General features: G+C 35.0%; 2 protein-coding genes across 2 annotated transcripts; one reads left to right on the forward strand and one right to left on the reverse strand.

Annotated features, from left to right (window-relative positions):
* Positions 1-8,308: 8,308 nt before the first annotated feature.
* On the reverse strand, positions 8,309-10,714 carry LOC136210547 (squalene monooxygenase SE1-like). The gene is made up of 4 exons (XM_066001862.1): positions 10,498-10,714; positions 9,524-9,622; positions 9,380-9,443; positions 8,309-8,652 (listed from the first exon to the last, which is right to left on the reverse strand). The coding sequence occupies exons 2-4, from the start codon at positions 9,575-9,577 to the stop codon at positions 8,435-8,437; spliced, it is 336 nt and encodes a 111-aa protein (XP_065857934.1). The 5' UTR covers positions 9,578-9,622; positions 10,498-10,714; the 3' UTR covers positions 8,309-8,434.
* Positions 10,715-18,584: 7,870 nt separating this feature from the next.
* Positions 18,585-19,500, forward strand: LOC136213182 (36.4 kDa proline-rich protein). The gene has a single exon (XM_066002812.1). The coding sequence runs from the start codon at positions 18,634-18,636 to the stop codon at positions 19,315-19,317; it is 684 nt and encodes a 227-aa protein (XP_065858884.1). The 5' UTR covers positions 18,585-18,633; the 3' UTR covers positions 19,318-19,500.
* The last annotated feature ends 1,738 nt before the right edge of the window (positions 19,501-21,238 follow it).

Raw genomic sequence — 21,238 nt, forward strand, 5'->3', positions numbered from 1 at the left:
TGAAGGCAAGGAGGTTTTGATCAAGTCTGTTATACAGGCAATGCCGAGCTACGCTATGAGCTTATTTTTGCTTCCTCAATTACTGTGTTCAAATTTGGAGAAAATGATGAATTCCTTTTGGTGGGGTTCTAGTGGAGGTGGGGGGCTGGGTCTTTGATGGAAGAATTGGGAGAAATTATGTCAGCCGAAGGAGAAGGGATGGATGGGCTTCCGCAATTTACGACACTTTAACATAATACTTCTATCCAAGCAAGGGTGGACGCTCCTTACTAATCCAGAATCGCTGGTTGCAAAGGTTTATAAGGCGCGGTATTATCCTTACTCCTCATTACTGGATGGCGAGCTAAAGGATAACCCAAGCTTTGTCTAGCGCATCATTATGGAAGCCAAGCCGCTAATTATGTCAGGAGAAAGACGCGTGGTGGGGACGAGTTCTGAAATAAACATTTGGGAGGATCCCTGGCTCCCTAACCCTGATCACCCGTTTGTGGAAAGCAGCAGGTGTGAAAGTTTGTCCTCAAATTCCATTGCGAGCTGACAGTGAGGGAGTTTGGGATGATAATATGCTCAATAGCCTCTTTAATCAATAGGATATAGACCTAATCCGGCAGATACCGATCAGCCCGAGGAACCCTAGGGACTCGTGGAGCTGGCAGTAGGACTCCAGAGGCAAATTCAGTGTTCAGTCTGCGTATAGAAGAAGCCATGTTGAAGTGGAGGAACACAGCCAAAGCCCACCTGATGTAGATTGGAAGAAGTTATGGCGGCTATATATCCCACCAAAAATGAAATCGTTGTTGTGGCAGACCTTAACTGGTTGTTTACCAACGATTGATGCCTTGGCTCATAGACATGTGCAGGTAGGGGGGCTGCCCGAGATGTCCCAGTGGTAGCGAAGATGATTACCACGCTTTGGTGGGATGTTTAAACGCTCGAAGGGTTTGGCAGCAATCCCAATTTGGTGATATCAGCACCCTTTGCAGCACCTTCAAAGAGTTCTGGGCTTTTATCAATATGAACCATGGTTGGCAGCTATTCTATATGGAGGAATTTGGGCTGACAGAAACGATAAAGTATGGAGGAATCAATCAAATTCCCCGACGTTCCTTTTCTCTAATGTTGCAGGGTTCCAAGCGTCGTGGAATAAAACACAAGAATCTGGTCGAATACATACTGGTGTTGGGGCGATAGCAGCTGCTGCTCATAATTGGTCTGCCCTGGCTCAAGGCGTCACCAAGGTTAATATCGACGGCGCACTGTTCGCTAGCAGAAATTATGGTGGCTTTGGGGTTATTGCTCGTAACTCCTCTGGTGAGTTTATTGCTGCTATAAATGGCATGTTCTGCTGTCCACAAGATGCTTTCCTAGCGGAGTCGCTGGCCTGACGGGAGGCATTGCGGTGGATAATAGCACGAGGATGGAGCAATATTGTTGTGGAGGTGGATTCTACTTGTGGTTTATGGCCTCCAATGAGAAGATGAAGCTTATTCGTGTGTCGACAATATTCTAGGTGATTGTAAATCCTTATTACAAGATATAGAAAATTGTTCAATCAATTTTGCTTATCGTTCAGCAAATTGTTTGGCCCATGCGCTTGCCCGGGCATCCGGTTCCGAGTCTGAACGAGGAGAGTGGTTCACCCCTCCCTCCTTTTTGTGTAATGCTCTTCATGTTACTTAATAAGTTCCTTATGACTTCCTTTCAAAAAAACATCAGCTGTTGCATTTGTAAAAAAGAATATTTTCTAATCTAAAATTAATAAACACAAAAAAAAAAATTATATTAGCAAGCCGTTTTGTCAATTAGATCATGGTTTTGTCTTATTTCGAATAATAAGTTTTGTTTTGTCGTGTTTCTGATAACAAGTTTTGTTTTCTCTCATTTCCGATAACAAGTTTTGTTTTGTTTTGTTTCATGGCGTCGTCAAGTAATATAGAGACTATGTATACCAATTTGAGTCTGGAGGAAGAAGATGATAGAGGTATTTTGATTGATGATAGAGATCTCAATGCTGAATAGGTGGATCTAAGATATGTCTAGTTGGTAGATTCCTCTCTAATGTCCGAAAACTGCTTATGAGGAGAATAAAACAACTAACTATAGATGGATTCTAGGCAGAATTTTGCTACGCGAGAATAAATTCTTTTTTTGTTTTGTGTGTGGGTTTTTAGACCATACAGATTTCTCATGTCCAAAAGTTTATGATTCAATTGATGGAGAAGTTGAAAAGCTCTATGGCTCTCATATGCTTGTTCATACCAGAAGGAAGCAATCCAACAAATGTGCAAAGTGGCTGGTTATTAAGGTCCGGTCAGGCATCAACGACGGTGATCAGGGACTGGTGGTGGAGCGTGGCAGTAAGATCCAAAAGAAAACTCTCATATTTAGTTGCATTAACGATGGGTTTAATGGCGACATTCGTAGAATAATTAATATGGCAGTTGATTATGAAGGAGGAGTAAATCATAGATTAGTTACTATGGAAAATGTTAAACAAACTCCCATATTTAGTGGCATTAATCGTGAGACTAATGGCAACATTAATGGAACAATTAATTATAATTCATGGATCAGTTACTAGGGAAAGGACCAATATGGTTGATCAAACTTCCATATTTAGTAGCATTAATCGTGGGATTATGGCGACAGTAATGGAATAATTAATATGACAGTTGCTTATGAAAGAGTCATAAATCATGGGTCAGAACATTAGTCTAGAAAAGATATTGTGGTTGTGGAAGTAAAAAGTAGAAGGGAAAAAATGTTTTAAATGAGGGGGAGGAGGCAGTTTCAAATAATAGTCTAATTGTGGATCCAAAAAATAGGTTTCAGGTGGGCTCTACTGGACAGGCGCACCCATCATCATGAGTCTATCAACCTGGAACTGTCGTGGGCTGGGCAACCCACGAGCAGTTGGCGTTTTAATGGATCTTATCGAAAATTACAAACCATTTACTATTTTTTGTTCTCTTATTGCCGCAAACTTTTCGGTTAGGGAATGTAAAACTATTGGTATTCGAGAGGCTCTTAGGTGGATCAAACTCAAAGGTTTGGGTGGTGTGTAGGTGGGTCAGATTTGCTGTCATTGGTGGAACATATTTATCAAGCATACTTTTGTTCTTCTTATGGTTCAATTATAGACGATTATAAAAGTCTTATTTCTGGTATCAATGATATTTCTGTCAGATTTATATGTCATTCTGCGAATGGGGTGACTCATGCTTTAGTTCGGTCTTCTCATTCCTTGTCAGAACTTGTGGAGTAGGGTACTGTCCTTCCAAATTTTATTTTACATTCCTTGTATGTTGATTTCTTTTAATAAAACTTATTTTTCTTGAAAAAAATTGATTATAAAATTTTAGTTAAGTTCTTAAAAAAAAAAGTTTCAATTAAGAATTTCGTATTAGAGAAAGCTTAAAAATACAATAATCATATTAGAAATTATATTTTATGAGTAATGATTAAAGAAACATTAAATGCTCTTAGCATGCATCTTTAAAAATCGCGATACTACACCACATGGCACAAAAAAAGAAACCACGATCAGCACGAAAGATGTTTAAAAAGAGAAGGGAACGTGCCTTGACAGTTGCATTTATAAGCACTAGACAAAGGGCAAATCAACCGTCAGGCACCCGCATAACCTCTTTATCAATCCCTCATTTTTAAAAAAATTCCAAAAAGACATCAAGATCAAATCCCCCCTTCATCTTATTAGGAAACAACAAGTACAATGCTTCCCGAAGCCAATACATTCTCATCCTAAAAATGATAAATTAGACTCGAGGGAAGGGACGTCTGATATGAGGTGAATATAACTTTGCAATGTTTCCCATAAGAGGCTTGAACCAACTCCCAGAGATAGAGAGTATACAACATCTCCTTAACGAAATAAAGTAATATAACTGTGTATCAGGTAGTTTGGTTTGAGAAGTCTCACTAGACCCAGGCAAGGACCTAGCCATTACCATTATCACACTCGATCCCGAGAATCACTAGCATAGTAGCATATCATACCCCCAGTATCTATGCACACTTCGCCTTATCAATAGGAGACACATGGCCCATACATGTCCACTATTTGTAATTGTCTTATATAGCTTAACATCAATATAAATAGAGTAAGCTCACCTCAAGGTACACAAGTTCATTCATTCTATTAAGCTTACATTATAGCTTTTGTTTATTGATTATGATCATTCTCCAGTCATTTCATAAACTGGCTTTGGCATCGAAGCGGGTTCGCTAGACAACAGCCCCCCTTTGACATTGCTTCTGTGTGTTGCAGGTTGATACATGGATTTTCAGAATTTAACGACATCACTGTATGCATTAATGTCAGCCTTGATAAACTTGTTAATGTAAGACTAAGAGACGGAACAAAAAGCCACCTTAAAGTGAGATACTTGAGCCTAACACAAGAGCATTTAAACATAATGAGATATGCTCAAACGTTCTTCCGAGAGTCTTACAAGCAGTGTAGTGACAAAAACTAGCTCTTCCTACATTTAATCACAGCCATAAGCATCGAGTTTAGGTTTAAAATGATTAAAGGCATTATGATTTAACCCCTTGAGTTACTACATATTCTTTGATGGCCAAAATCCCTTTTACATAATGGTATTAAAGCCCCTTTGAAGCCAATCATCTCTCATTTTCTTTCATTAACCCACATTACAAGCTTAAACCTTCTTAAATCCTTTGACACCCGTGAATTCACTATGTCCGGTGAGCATATAATAAGAGTGGTGTGCATAATCACATATGTAACATCCCCAAAACCCTAACATATGAGTCTTCCCACATTCATATATATTTTCATGATTGAATACATACATTTTAGATTCATCTCATTTTCAGTAGAAGTTTTGTATGCATAATGCGATTATCGTGCGATTAGTAGGCGATTAGTGTGTCGTTAAGATGTAACGATTGGTTAATTGAGTTAGGACTTAAATGAATGAATTAATGAATTCATATGTCCTAAATTGATTAACTTACATTTGTGGAGGGCTGGATTGGAGGTTTGTGAGCAAGCACGAGGTGTCACTCAAGTAAGACAAAGTATGCCTCTTTGTTTTAACAATGATTGATACAACTCATTTCTCCTCATTTCCAGCCACAATTTCGACCAAAACTTCAGCAAACCTTCCTTTGATATACCCTAACATCCTCCAAACAAATGTGCCTCAAATTTAGATTATAGTCGAGTGAGCTCGCTTACTCTGATCCTACTGCGTAGACGTCGATGGCATGCAAAATGATTCGGTCCTGTTTCCAGCCAAGAAACAGACTATTCAGATTTGCATCTACCATAATTCACTCAACCTAGCTCACAATAAACAAAATGGATTGCCAAATCCTTTTACAGACATATACTTCAAGTATTTAGGAACACTTTTGTATAAAGAAACTTTCTCCAATTTGGACTTTAAGATCCTCAAAATGCTACATCAACATGGCTGCCTCACATGACATTCAATTTCGAGGCAGTCATGATCCATCTAGGTTTTCTTCCTATATATATGGAATTAAAGTCCCATATTTTACAGAGGGTTTCATAACACATATAGGAACATATGTTTTTCTTTATGTATCTTCAAATTCGAACAATATCAATATGAAAAACAGGCTCCAAAATTACTGAAAGCAGTACCCTAGATTTCTGTTTAGGGCACTTGATACATATCTTTCATTTGGACAGCCTAAAACCAATGAAAACAACACCAAAACTCAACAAGCTCAATCACAACTCATCCACAACAAATCCTATGATCATACCTAGGTTTTTTCAGAATCTCCAACTCATAGAAAACAAGCTAAAACAGCATACTAACCTTCAACTTGTGTCTATCACCTAGTATGCTTCCTAACTTGACTTGTTTGGCTTGAAAATGGAAGAAATTGGAAGAGTTTTGTTTGGAGGATGTTAGGGTATATCAAAGGAAGGTTTGCTGAAGTTTTGGTCGAAATTCCAAATGTTTGACATGTCAACAGGTTAAAGCTGAGCATCAAGCTCCCGTGGGAAAACTAAAACCTTTAACCATACTAGAGTGGAAATGGGAGAGGATCACTATGGATTTTGTGATGGGATTACCAAGAACAAGGCGTAGACACAATGTTATGTGACATTAGGAGGGCAATGTGCAATTGAATGCACACCCGATCGTGTTGAATAGATCGAACCAAGTGCGACGGTAAGCATATTGCTTATATATGTGTATGAATGTATTGTGCCTTGTGACTTGTTGAGTGTGAGATGTGGTTGAATCTGATGTGAATGATGTGGATAATGTTTGAGTGTTTATGATACGTCATGATTGATAAGAAAGTGTTATGATTGAGTATGTTGCAGTGTTATGCGTAAATACGGCATGTTAAGCCTTGTGCACATACTGGAACTGAATAATGGTTGGATTATAAATGAATATGAGCTTGCTTAGATGGATATGTGAAATGGTCCAAGTTGAGAGTGCTATCCGAATATTGTGAGCCGGAAGCACATGTGTTGAGATATATGAGTACGTGAGTGAGTGTAACTCCTCCGTAGCACAGAAGAATGTATTCCGAATTTAGTGAGCCGGAATACAGATTGGGCCCAAGGACCATTTTATATATATTGTCTAAGTATAGCAAGGCCTTTCTAAAATCAATATTACTATTCTAAATGAATAAATTCTAACTTGGTACTGATGACCTATTTTGGTTTGTGCTCTTTACATTACCTGTATATACATATATGTGTAATATGTTTATTGAGTAGGCAGCTCACCCCTTGCCAACAGATTTTACAGGTTAGGTGGAGTTCTTCTTGCTTAAGGTCGCACCAGCAGTGTCAGTCCATTCTCATCTAGGCATTTTGGAGTCTTGTGAATGTACTTTTGTTTTGTAAATCCTCTGTGTAGGATAATGACTTAAACGTGTATTGTAAATTATAAATGCTTTCTCTTATGTATAATATGTAAAATTTATATGAGATTGAAGTTTATATGATTGAGAATTGAAAACATGTCTATGACTGATATTGTGTGAGATATCATGTGATCCAAATGAGGGGGTTACAACATAAACACCTTGTTAAGTGACCATTACAAATCACAGCAAATCTGTTGTCACGTGCCACTACTGGTGAGTTCAACACCTTCTCATCGAGTACCCCTAGTTTACGAGCCAAAGCTCCTCAAAATTCACTTTGATTAAGAAACTAATCTTGTCTTTTCACCAACTGCATCCATCTCAGGTTAGAAATTAAGGCAAAAGCCTAGAAAAACAGAATAAAAGATAGGCCAAAGCAAAAAAAACAAAAAAATACAAAGGCCTAAAAGCACAAAGTGCAAGTTCTAACCCGAAAAAAGAAAGACAACAACTTACATTCCAGTTCATTACATCACCGATCACACCTCACACACTGTTTTAAAGATGTGCACCAAGGATACATGTGAATTCACTTTACACCTATTAGACCCCATTCATACCTCAGCTAAACCTACATTACATCCTTGTAAAAGACCTTTCTGATTAAATTTAAACAAGATTAACAAGTGGTGGAGATTCAAGGAATTAAGGACCATAAACAGTCATACATTGCTTGTAATGGTAAACACTTACCCTTGAGCGAAAAAAGAATTGAAAAGGCACAAAAACAGAAAATAATCATTTGAGAGTTCATCTTATGAGGTTCTAGAAATTGGTCCCAAGCTTTCAAGGAAGGATTGGCTGTACGGTGGTAATTCTGTTATCAAAGCCCTTTGAACAAGTTTGAAATGAGTTATAAGTCATAAGTCCCAAGCTTTCATCTTGTGAGAAAGTCAAAGCCCTTAGAACAAGTTTGAAATGAGTCATAAGTCTTTTATCAATAGAAAATTGCTTTGCACAAGTAAGGATGAAAGAATGTCGAGTTAAATCAATCCTCACTAGTACAGAAATGCTCACTTGTGTCGCACTTTTTCAGGTTGTTGTGTCGCACTTTTGTGTGACACAACAAGGGTGCGACATAAGAACTTTGCATCGCTCTTAAGAGCGACACAAGATACTTATCTGTTGTGTCGCACTTGTAACGCGCGCGACACAACATATGATAATTCTTGTGACGCGCTCCAAGGGTGCACGACACAAGCTCCCCAATTAATCTGGTACACTTTGTATCGTTCCTTCCTCACGCGCGACGCAAAATATTGATATTTTTAAAAAAAAAATTGAAAAAATTTCCAGCATCTAGCATGAAATTTACGTCATTTGCTACAAAAGAATCATATATTTCTTGGGGAACCTGCAACATTCATTACATACTTCAGTCCAAGACACCATAAAAATAATTTAGAATTTCATTTCTAATTTGTGGTCAACAAAAAATTGCAATGGGTAAAAGTAAGGCTACACAATTTCTTAGTGGATGCTGCAAGCAAATTATATACATGAGGAGCCACAACGTTCTTCAAATAGCTTGCCATTTCGCCATTTGAAATAGAAGGAACCTTCTGGCTAGAGATGCAGCTTTTTCCCTCATCCTCTGTATAAAATGACCATTGTGAAAGCTCCTTCCTGCTACATCAGAATGGAACTTTTCCAAGGGATAAGCAAGTTGGGTATGTTTTCCATCCTTGAAAAGAGCATAACCAAACATCCGTTGTGCATCAATTTCTTCCACACAATCTGCAAAAAAAATGGCATGGTTCCTTAAGCAAGTGGGCCCTACTATAATATGAATGTAGGATATAGGCGTAACCAGACCATTATCAATGCATTTAAAATCAAACATAGTAGTAGTAGCTTTACAAAACTGTTTTTTTTTCTATCATACCTTCAAGTTCCAATTGCAAATGATTATTCTCCATAATCAAATTAAAGAACACTAATTTATAAGTTCCAACTATAATGCTATTGTCGGTGCTTAGAATTTAAAGCTTAGAAAATTATAATCCGAGCACACAAGAATCATACCGTGATACAAAACTCTGTAAGCCAAAAAAGGAAAAAAAAAACATAAAATTGAATCCATGTGTTTAGTATTTTTACTTTAATCAATCATAATTTTCAATCAATATGTTTTAATTTTTCTCAAAATGATTGGTAGACCAATCTAATAGCAATGTAAAAGACAAGATAAAACTATATATTCCAAGTGTGTAATGGCAAAAAAAATGCAGAGCTGAAACATGGTTATATTACTATAAGCATGACAAATAAAAATCTCTAAATAGCTACATATAATATCCAATTGAGCAACAAATGTAGTTGAGATTCAGTGAGGAACAACAAGAGTTCTAAACTATGACATGAATATAAGTAAAATATTCGTAAGATGAGTGCATTGAAACAAAGAAATGCACTGCCATTTACTCCTTGGCTCCAACAAATCAAATGGAATTCTACTCCTTACCAAAATCTGCATTATAGTGTGAGCTTGACTCCAGTTTCTTTGCCTCGTTAAGCTTCCTTACAGCCTGCAACACCCCCATATCTAAATCAATACCACATTTTACAAACCCATTCACACTAATTAAGGCACCCATATCAGTTTTACCTTCATAAAATCTTCATGGATAACATAATCACGTTCTGCACGGATTGATGACATTCCGGCTTCAGTGCAAATATTGCGGAGATCAGCTCCATTGAAACCCTGACATAATTGCAGCAATCTTTAAAATTAGCATCAATCACTTGATCCATTAAACAAGCAAAGGACACCCTTTGACTTACCTCTGCAAGTTTCACAACAGCCTCATAGTCAATCTCCCCATTTAAGCACCTAACGTTATTAAATTACTCCAAATTTACACTCTCTCTGGACAGAGTTCTTTTCTCATTTTTTTATGTATCTGAATTCATTTACATAATTGAGCTCATAGAAGTGAGATTTTGTGTTTCTCTTAGATCTTTTGATTTGTTCCTAAAGGAAATGAATTATTTATTGCTCATTTCTTACACAATCTCATGAAGCCTTTCAAATTCACTTCAAGGAGAGGTAACTTTGATAACCCACTTTCTTTTTTAATTCTTTCTATATTCAATCAAATATGTTTTTCTTCATTTAGACTCCCAAATGGAAGAGGATTTTGGACCTGTTTTTAGGGTATGCCTCTCTTTCTATCTTTCATTTCCTATTTCTGTTTTGGAACTGAGCAATTCATGGGGATTTGTGGAATTTTGAAAAAATTCCTTGAGCTTGATTTTTAAGTCTTGAATAGGTCATCGATTCACACAAGGCAATTAAAAATTAAGGTTTTCTTACTTGAATTTTGGAATGTTGTGAATAGGGGAAATTAAGTGATGGGAGAGAAATTGCAAGAAACTATCGCATAGCTCAAATCAAGGAAAGAAAGAGTTCATGAACGCGGCTAAGCAACAAAAAACATCAAGAGGTTATTTGAGAAGCTAAAATTTTCACCCACAAAGTTAACATAAATTATTATCCTAACAATAACCATAGCATTATCATGGAGAGAAAGAATCAAAGAGTAGATGGTAAGTAATATTGGGGGAAAATAACAAAACCTATTTTGTGCAAAAGAGGTGGAGACGGCGGTGGAGAAGCCACTCCTTGTTTCCGGCGCCTTGAGAAGCGGAATGACCGGCGGTGTGCGAGGTGGCGTGCAAGGTGGAGATGGCAGTGTGCAAGGTTGAGGTTGGCGGCTATGGAGTTGACTGGGTGGAGAAAATAAAACCTAGAAATAAGGGAGCAGAGAAAGCATACGATAAGGTTTTATTAATTAGATAAAATTCGTATATTTAAACATTTTATATTTCTTATAATTAGTAAATGGTTGACAAGAAATACAATGGTTCAGATGGTTAAGACAGTAGATAATGTTTTGATAGGTGAGAGGTTCCAACCTCTGTATTTACATTTTAGTTCATTTTATTTTTAATTAATGTTTTGGGATAAGTTTATAATCAGTGAGTAGTTGACAAGAAATACAATGACTCAGATGGTTAAGATATTAGCTAATGTTTTGATAGGATAGAGGTTCAAACCTTTGTATTTACATTTTAGGTCATTTTATTTTTAATTAAGTTCGATCCTCCATTTTTACACTTTAAGTATATATTTTTCAGTTCATTTTATTTTTAATTAATTTATATGGGATAAGTTTTTAAGTTTATATATATATATACAGGATATTTAATTTTCATCATTTTTGTAATTTTTTAGTTTTTAAGAAATATATAGAAACTAAGAAAAAAAAATATGAAGAAAAAATATTTATATTTAAATAGTAGTTCGTATTAGTTGTGTCGCACTTTAGAAATGAGCGATACAAAGATAATACACTACTTGTGTCGCTTTTATAAAAGCATGTCACAAAGATAAAAACACTCCTTGTGTCGTTTTAGTAAAAGCGTGTCACAAGCTTACTCTTGTGTCGCACTGAAAGACAGGCGATACAAGAAGTAACTCATTTGTGACGCATGCTCTTCAAGCGTGACACAAGTGATGACACATAATACTTAGTTGTGTCGCGTTTAAAGAACGCGCGACACTAGTTTCTCTGTTGTGTCGCCTTCTCTTCAGGCGCGACATAAGAGGTGCGACACAAGTGAGCATTTCTGTACTAGTGCCTGTTATCTAATTGCATTGATTTGGATGTCTGAGATTTGATTTTGTCTTGATCCGGAGACTTGCTTGGGGACAAACAAGTTTTAAAGTGTGGGGAAGTTGTTAAGGCCATTTTATATAGAGTCTTAGGCATGGTTTTAGAACTATTTATGTGTAATTATCATCTGTTTGCCATAGTTTATGTGATGTTTTCTCTATTATACATTTGGTGTGCACTTAGAGGTGTTTCAGGTACAATTGAGGAAGAAATAGAGTAAAGATGGAGCAAGATGAAGTTGACAAGATACTCTACTTGGCGAGTAGGACCTGATACTCGGCGAGTAACATTAGCTTCTCGACGAGTTAATTTACTCGTCCAGACCAGATAGTCATCAAGCCTAGTCAATGAATTAGAGGTAAAAGTCAACTATGAAAGCTCAAAATTGGTCATCTACTCGGCGAGTAAGCCCCTTACTCAACAAGTAGACTTACGAATCGTGCTCCAACTCAACTTCAGATCAAAACGAAACACTTCAATCCGATTCAAAGATAGAGAAAAGACCTAATTAGATTAGAATAGTGATAATAACACTATAAATAGAGGCTAGAACCATTTTATTAGGTATTCAACTTTAGTTATTCTTAGTTTCAGTTTTAAATTAGTTCTTAATTGTTTGTTTTATATTCAAGTAAGTTCAGATTCGTTTTGTATTCGAGCAACCAAGGTACTTTCGTCTCTTAGTTGTAAGATTTCAATATTGGTTTGTTCTTCATCTCAAGTCTATCAATTTACTTATTAAAGTTCAATTCTCTCCATCTCGTATTTTCTCTCACATTGAATCTTAAAAAGTATTTAATAAACATGGGCTCACCTTTCCTATACCTTATCGTCAATATGTGTTTTAGTTCCATTATGAACTAAACCACCCTTTGGCTGAGATTAAAGGTGAACTATGTTTAGCGAATATGATTTAAATCAAATTAACTAAAAAGATTTAGTTAGGAATTATTGTCTGTACTAAGAAACCTAATCAAGTAATTGGTATAGGTGTTGGATTATAAAACCTAATCAAGTAATCAATTCAACCAAACAACCCTAACTTTTCCTATACCCTAATCGGATAGTGCGGCTATATAGTCTAGGTCACGACTTAGCTTTAGCTTTCATTAATATTCATGCTTTCTAGTAACTTAGCGATTTTGCCTAATCAATCATCGGTCTAAGGAATTAGGAATAGAGTTGATAATCTTAGGTCGAGGTTATTTACTTCTTAAGGAAAGTTATACCGTCTTTTAGAGTTATATCTTTGTCACATCCCTACATAACTTGACCCCATAGGAGCTAGACATAGGGATCCTGATATCTTAGCCTCTCACTCATTCATAGAACTACCAAGTGTTAAATCACTGCTTTTACATTAAAAATAGATTAATTAAAACAACAGACTTTTTAATCAATTCATTAGGATTTTAGTCGAGTAAGGAATAAGAAACTAGTCTTTGTGGGATCGATACCCGTTCTTGGGAACGTTTACTACTTTATAACGATAGAGTTCACTTGCTCTTAGGAGTAGATACGTTTTATCGCTATCAATGTCTCCCTATTTGTGGGATTACTGCTGATGGGGGTCTGGCTTTGGAGTTTATTTGGTTCGCACAGGTTGTGGGCTGATTAGTTGTTCCAAGGCAGTAGTAAACCAGACGGACTGATATGCAGCTTGGAAAACCGCGTGTCCGGCTAAAATGATATTTTTTATATGGTTAAAGGCGCATGATGATCTCCTATGTAACCACAATCGTGTCTGTCACTACTTAATGGATACTGCAACATGCCCAGGTTGTACCGATGAGGAATCGATTTTGCATCTTCTGCATGATTGTCGTGTGTCGTGGCAATTCTAGAGTTCAGTGCTTCCCGCTCGGCTGTAGCATGAGTTCTTTACGTCAGATCATGAGGGTCGGCTCTCGACCAATCTCAAGTATAAAAGTATCTATCGGAACATCCTATGGACCTCCTTTTTTTTCTTTTGCTGTGTTTTGGATTTGGAAATAGCGAAATGCTCGAGTTTTTCAGAATAAACAGACAGATATTATCGTTGCTACTAGCATCGTCACTCGTTATGATGAGTTCTTTAAAGCACGTGAAACTATTGAGTTCAATTTAACTCAGACTACGAATGTAGCCCGCGATAGGGATGGTTCAAATTAAATACGGACAGGGCCTATAAAGGAAATTATGAAGGGGGTTGCTATGGGATACGTTTGGGGTTTCACATGGTAATTTCAGGGCGAATTTAGGGGTTTGCACATCGACTTTTACTAAGTTATGGGGCTTGTACTTCGGCCTACACTTAGCTTTGATAAGCAACTGTCGCCAAGTTATTGTTGAACTAGATTTCCAAGTGGTTCTAAAGTTCATGGAAAGCCTGTTAGGTCAACAACATCTATATCCGTGGCTTATAGGTGTTGCATTGTTGTTAGAGATTGGGACTAAAGCCTTGAGTTCGTTCGCACTTTTAAGGAAGACAACGTGAATGTTGACTGGTTGGCAAACTTCGCAACTTGTTCTTTAGGTCACCATGAGTTTGGTGAATCCCTGAAAACCTCTAGAGACAAAAGAAAAATCGTTTCTATGTAATCATTTATTTCGTTGGGCTTTAAGCCTTCTTTATTCAACAAAAAAAAAATTAATAAAAAATCAATGAATTAATTATAATTAATTAAATATAAAAGTATTCTTAATTATAAATTTGACCCGGTAATACTATGGGGTAACAAATAGTAAATAATATACAACAATAATAATAATAATTATATAAAAAAAAAATTTATTAGAATCTTCTTATATGACAACGTAGGTATGGACCAAACAAAAGAGTACTTCATGACCCATACCTTGATGTAACCCTAGTTAAACACACTTCATTATCTATCACTCCGGAAAAAAAGACGGACCATGACATGATGAAAATAACCCATTCAAGTAAGGAATATATGCTTATGTAACAAGACCCAAGAGGCAAATACAACTTATAAAAATAAAAAGATCAAATGAATTTAATAATATCATCAATTAATATGCATGTTAAGTACATACGATGAGACCTTTTGTTTTTTTTTTATTTTATTTTAGAGTTTTAGGTACTTGATTTGACCCATTCCGTTTGTCTTTTTACTATTGAAAAATAGATTTTTACAAAAATAGAGAATTTCTAATTTTTGGAAAAGCAGTTTTTTCTAAAAGTAACCAGCAAACCGGAAAAGCAACCAGTAAAGAGGAACAACAAACAACAAGTAGTAAAACAAATCTAATAAATAAAATCTAAAAATAATTTTTTTATAAAGGTTAAAATATAATATTTTGAATTTGTTAGAAGAAATTGTAATGTTATATTTATATCTGAACTTATTTAGAGTAACATATTTACTCGGTAATATACTTTATGAAGATCTTGACATAGTAGGATATGTTTGATAATGTAGTTCAGTACTTAAAATTAATTAAGGGGGAAAATACGAAAATAGGTTTGTGGTTTGTCAAATTTGCAAACTGAAAACAGACTTGTGGCTTCTCAAATTTGCAAACAGACGTTCGTGGTTTAAAAGTTTGCAAATAGATGTTTGCAATATGTTTTATTTACAAATAAAAGTATTACCAATTATATTGTTAAGTTCTAATTATAATCAATGCTTTTGTATCTTAAAAAAATATTTTTACATATCGACAAAACAGAGTTCCATAAATCGAAATTATAAATCATATGGTCGATATTTTAGGGTTTTTACTAACTTGAAACTTTATGAACTGAATATTTAAATTCATTTTACACAGTTACAATTCAATTTTAGATTCTGTGCTTGTCAATATGTACATATAATTTAAATATAAAATAAAAATATTTTTTTATTGTGATCAGAACTTAAATTGTAATTTCAAATACTTTGTTTAAAAAAAACATACAACATACCTATATTGCAAACCTGTAAACCATATACGTCTCATTGCAAATAGGGAAAACCACATGCAATTTAGTATTTATTAATTGTTAGCTTGTTTGGTAATTTAACTTATTGATTTTCAATTATGGAAAAAAATTACTTATTTTAATAAGTCAAAATATATAACTTAACGTTTTAATTAGTAGATTATCACCTAATATTTTTAAATCCAGTACTTATTTTTAGTATTTATCAAATAGTAATACCATTTATAATACTCAACGCTTAAAATCAGTAATTATTTTTTCAGTACTTAATTTTAGTTTTATCAAATGTCATTTAAAATTTAGGTTTTAAACACTACTAGTCTCCTGACCTACCATTTGCCTCTTGACTTATTATTTAGTATCCATCTGTTTCATAATAAATGTCTTGTAAGGTTATGACGCAAGAATTAAAAAAAATGAAATTAATTTTAACTAAAATACTTTGTTACCTTTATATTAATTGTATTAATTTTAATATATTTTCAAAATAAAAAGGCAACTTAAGTACATTTGGTAAAGATGAATTAATAATGTGCATGGATTAAATCAAAACGTCACATATTATGAAACAAAAAAAAAAATTCTCAAACAAAAGACCTATTGTGGAATGAAAGAACTAAGGAGGCGTTTGGTTCACAAGGGGTAAGAAAAAATGAATCAAGAAATGGAAACTAAAGGAAAGGAAAGGAATAAGCATTAATTCTCTATAGGGTCTGGGGTAATAGGCTTAACCTAAAGTAGGGTAAATCCATAATCTAAAATGGGTAAAGAGAATGGTTTTATTTTTTTTAAACAAACAAGAACAAAGAGAATGAAACCCTCATTCCCATTCTCATTCCTAAAGACCCCGAACCAAACGCCCCCTAACATCTTTCCATTAATATTTATCCATTGACCTATAGCAAATATTAGTGGTTACCTCTAATATATTATTTGGTAACACTTTCTATTTAACTTAACAAAATTGGTAAAATTTCAAGTAATATGATCAAATTAATAACTTTTTTTAACATCTGTTAAGTAAATTAAAATTATAATAAAACTATTAATTTACCATCTGATTTGATTAAGATTTTATCAATTTTAATAAGTTATAGGACAAAGAAACAAAAATTAGGAGAAATAAAATGTTACCAAAAAATAATTGAGAGGTAAAGATAAAAAAAATTGAATATATCAAAGCACTAAAACAGAATACCTAAAACAGAATGCAGGAAACAAAGAATGAAAGAGTATCCGAGTGGAAAACCACGGAGCTAGTGGGTATGGTACTGTCAAATATAAAAAAGGTTCACGGATTCAAAAGAGTGTCACGGACTACACTTTGGAAATTGCGAAGGACCAACAAACTTCCAAAATATTCACTGCCTTTTTCACCCTAAAATTCCCTTTGATTACTCCACTGTTTTGCGTGGCGGTTTTATTTACAACTGGCTTCTGGTTTTCTCTTGCATGAAAAACAGATTACAAAAAACAGATGGAAAAGAACAGTGTCACGGGTTCATTCTACATTCATGCTATAAAGCATCCTTAAACTCTTACTTTTTTTTTTTTGTTTTAGTGGATTACTTTCTCATTTTTTATATTAAGGTCCTCATGTTTTTTTTTTTTAATATTTAGGTATTTGATTACCAGAAATATGTATTTTGAATATAAAACTTAGTTTAATTTCCATTAAAATATTTAATAAAAGCTATTTGAAACTTAATTATTATATAATTAAATTAAGGTTTTGATTCTATTAAATCTTTAATATAGTATCATACATAACCTCAATAATAATTTTTCTTATAATTGTTGATTTATTTTCAGTACGTAAATGCTCACTGGGTTTCAAGTATGCACAATGCAGACCAATATTATAATGTGTAAAATCATTGTTAAAAATCAAGGTCGTCTTGACCACCTAAGCTTTGTTTAGATGTTCGAAATCTAGAATCTATCTTGATTCTCTCCGATTAGTCTGTGTAGGCGTTTTTTGATCCCTAGATAATTTTTAGCCGTCTGGATCTGCCTAGGCCGCCTAGACTGAACAACGATGAACAAAAACATTTTTTTTATTGTGAATTTATTTTTTACTTTATTATATAATTCACTTTTGTGCTATTTTAAGAATATTCATGTTGATATGTTAATGTTTGAACATTTCTAAAGATATATATGACAAATATATGTATTCCTCTATATTAAGTAATTTTATATTATTATTTTTAGGTAGTATAATACATATATAATTGAACTTATATAACAATTTATTGATTGACCAATAAATAAATAAATAAATATAAATCCGATTAATCTCCGATTAATATTCAAGGATCATGTTCACCCGACTAGCACCTAGCATTTTTTACCATCTTGGTTAAAATTTGGTCAATAAATTAGATTGTCATTTTTCGAATCCTCGACCACTAAATCTAAGAAACTCTGATATCATATCAAAAAATCATTTAGACCAAAATCTTAAGCCGATAGTTAATGTATGAGGATCGCTTTTATTATTATCTTTGACACACCCTTTCACGAGATTTCCCCCTGAGCTTAAAGTGTATACAATATAGGATGATCTTACCATGTGTTGAAATTTATCGATCACTTGGCTTAAGAAACTCTAATACCATGTGACTTAACCATTTGAACCAAAAGTTTAAACTGATAATTAACGTCCGAAAATAGCTTTTATTATTATCTATGACACATCCCTCACACGAATGTTTTATGTTTGAAGTGTGTATAATACAGATCCAAAAGCCTCTTAGACCAGGTAGTGAAGAGTAACAAATGATAAGATAAACATGTTTTATACATACTTCAAACTCAATGTGCATCCTTGTGAGAGATAATAAGACACATAAAATAAATAATTCTTTTTTAATTGAATTAGGTGTTCACAGTGAACTAATTTGACAAACATGTTCTTGTTATGAAAACAAATTACTAGAATTTGATGTGTTGAAAAAAAAAAGTATAGGGTTCAATCTATAAAAATGAAATGATTAAGGGCCTCACAATAATTTGTTACCTACATTCATCTATAAAAAGGCTCAAATAAACCCATCCAAAACCCCAACAATACTGAGTAGCAGCCTTGAGAGAAACCCTAAAATCATGGGTTCTTCTAACAAGGTTTCAGCCATGCTCATCATTTCCCTCGTGATTTTCTCCATTTCAGTGCCACCAATTTACGCTTGTGCCCCTTGCACTCAGCCACATCCACATCCTCCATCACACGGCCGTCCTCCAAACCGCCCAACTCACCCAAAAGTTCCGCATCCCCCGTCCACCAAGCATCCACCCTCCCACGGTGGAGGAGGCCACCCAAAACACCCCCCAAAGCCCCCGGCAGTATTACCTCCCATCATCATAAATCCTCCTCCAGTAGTCCCACCTCCAGTAATTGTTAACCCTCCCCCTGTAGTAACACCATGCCCTCCAACCCCCGGCCCACCTTCTGGCGGTGGCGGTGGCGGTGGCGGTGGCGGAGGAGGTGGTGGAAATGTTCCGGGGGTTACTCCTTCTCCTCCGGCGACTTGTCCGATTGATGCACTAAAGTTAGGAGCTTGTGTGGATGTTTTGGGTGGATTAGTTCATATTGGTTTGGGAAATCCAGTTGAGAATGTTTGTTGCCCTTTGATTAAAGGGTTGCTGGAGCTTGAAGCTGCTGTTTGTTTATGCACAACCATAAGGATTAAGCTTCTTAATATAAATATATTCATACCTCTTGCTCTTCAGGCTTTAGTCACTTGTGGAAAAACTCCTCCTCCTGGCTTTATTTGTCCTCCTCTTACTTAGGGTTTTTGTTACATGTTTAGATTAAGTTTAGATGATAACCATGTTGTTTATTGATTCCTTTTTTTGTGCTCAAGAATCGTCTCTTTCTCGGAGATTTGCTGTTTTTGTTTGGTTAAATAATGTATTGGTGCAAATTTTGTTTATCATTTCATATAATCTGCATAATGCCCCTCTTTCTTAGAATTCAGAATATGATTTGTTGTAATTTTGTGTATTGTTGTTATTGGGATGATGAAGCTATTAATCTAATAATGGTGACAATTAGTATGGATGTAGAGATTAGGGAAGTAATAGAGAAAATCAAGGAAATTGTTTTTTTAAGTAAAAAGACAATTTATTTTCAAACCAACGAGCCGCCATAACCTCCATTTTGCTCTCTAAACTAAAGTTTCAAACTCAATTAGAACCTTAAAATATTAAAATCATCAATTTAAGTTTTTAAACTAAGCAAAGATCATCGATTGAGTTTCATTCTAAGCAAAAATCATCAATTGTGTCATCCAAAATCATTCAGTTAAACTGTTTTAGACCGTTTTTCTATATCAAATAGTCATAATTTCTGATTTTAGAATAGGATTGAGATCCAAATGATAATTTTTACTTAGTTTAAGGATTAAATTGATCATTTTAATATTTGAAAGTTGCAAAGTTTAGTTTAAGAGCGTAAAATGAGTGTTAGGCCCATTGAAGCGAAGCTACCTATTAGTTTAGGAAGCCCGCAGGTTCTTTGTTTTTTATTTGATTAGCTCATAGGCTTTTACTTTGTTTACTGAGTCCCTTTAGCAATTTGTTGCATTGTGCTTTTGGACTATAACTTCAGCAATTGTACCTAGTCTCGGATGAATTAAAGTTGGATTTCATAGCTGTTTTCTTTTTATTGTTTTAAATGTTTGGTGTTATGTATTAGGTAAGACTAAATCAATCGATCCAAGATAAAAGTCAACAAAAGACAAATACTGTTGAGATTAAAGATCTAGAAGAGGAAGAGAAGAATACCCATTGCTCTCCTATAAATAGCACCTGATAGTTGTAGTCTAATTTAATTTTTTAATTATTCTTACTTTCACCTTCTTCTTCTGTAACTATACCTTTGATTTAGTTAAGATGGTATCAGAGCATTCTTGAGTCGTTATCGATTCCTTTCTCGTTTGCGATCATTCTTGATCTCCTCTTTCTTTCTTTCTCTTCTCGATCGATTTCGATCGATTGACTAGCTTCCGCATTTCTTTTCTTCCTGAATCAAATCAATTTCATCGTTTGAATTCCATGGCTCGTAGGGTTGATGAAACGAGTCCGTTTTATGTTCACCCCAGTGAGAATCCGGCATTAGCTCTCGTTTCTCCGGTGTTAACTGCAAAGAATTACCATTCTTGGTCCAGGAGTATAAGAATGGCGTTAATGCCTAAAAATAAGGTGGATTTCATTGACGGAACTATTACCAGGCCTGAATCTACCGAATCGAATTTTCCGATGTGGAGAAGATGCAATCATCTCATTCTTTCCTGGTTTGTTCACTCTGTCTCACCTGCGATTGCCCAGGGGATTTTAGGTCAAGAATCGGCCAAGGTCGTTTGGGACTCCCTCAAAGAGAAATTTTCTCAAGGTGATGTTTTTAGAATTGCTGATTTGCAGGGTGAGATTTATAATGTTGAGCAGGGGGATAAAAGTATCACTGATTATTACACTTTCTTGTGTAATCTCTGGGAAGAATACAAGGATTTAAGGGCCTATCCCTCGTGCGTATGTGACGGGTGTGCTTGCAACGCTCTTAATATAATTAAAGAGAAGCAGGAATCAGATCTTGTCATTTGTTTTCTCAAAGGTCTCAATGAATCTTTTTCCACTATTAAAACTCATATCATGGTTATGGATCCTCTCCCTGCTGCCAACAAGGTCTTCTCAATGGTGTTACAACATGAAA

The sequence above is a fragment of the Euphorbia lathyris genome, chromosome 1, assembly GCF_963576675.1.
Source record: "Euphorbia lathyris chromosome 1, ddEupLath1.1, whole genome shotgun sequence".
Lineage (NCBI taxonomy): Eukaryota > Viridiplantae > Streptophyta > Magnoliopsida > Malpighiales > Euphorbiaceae > Euphorbia > Euphorbia lathyris.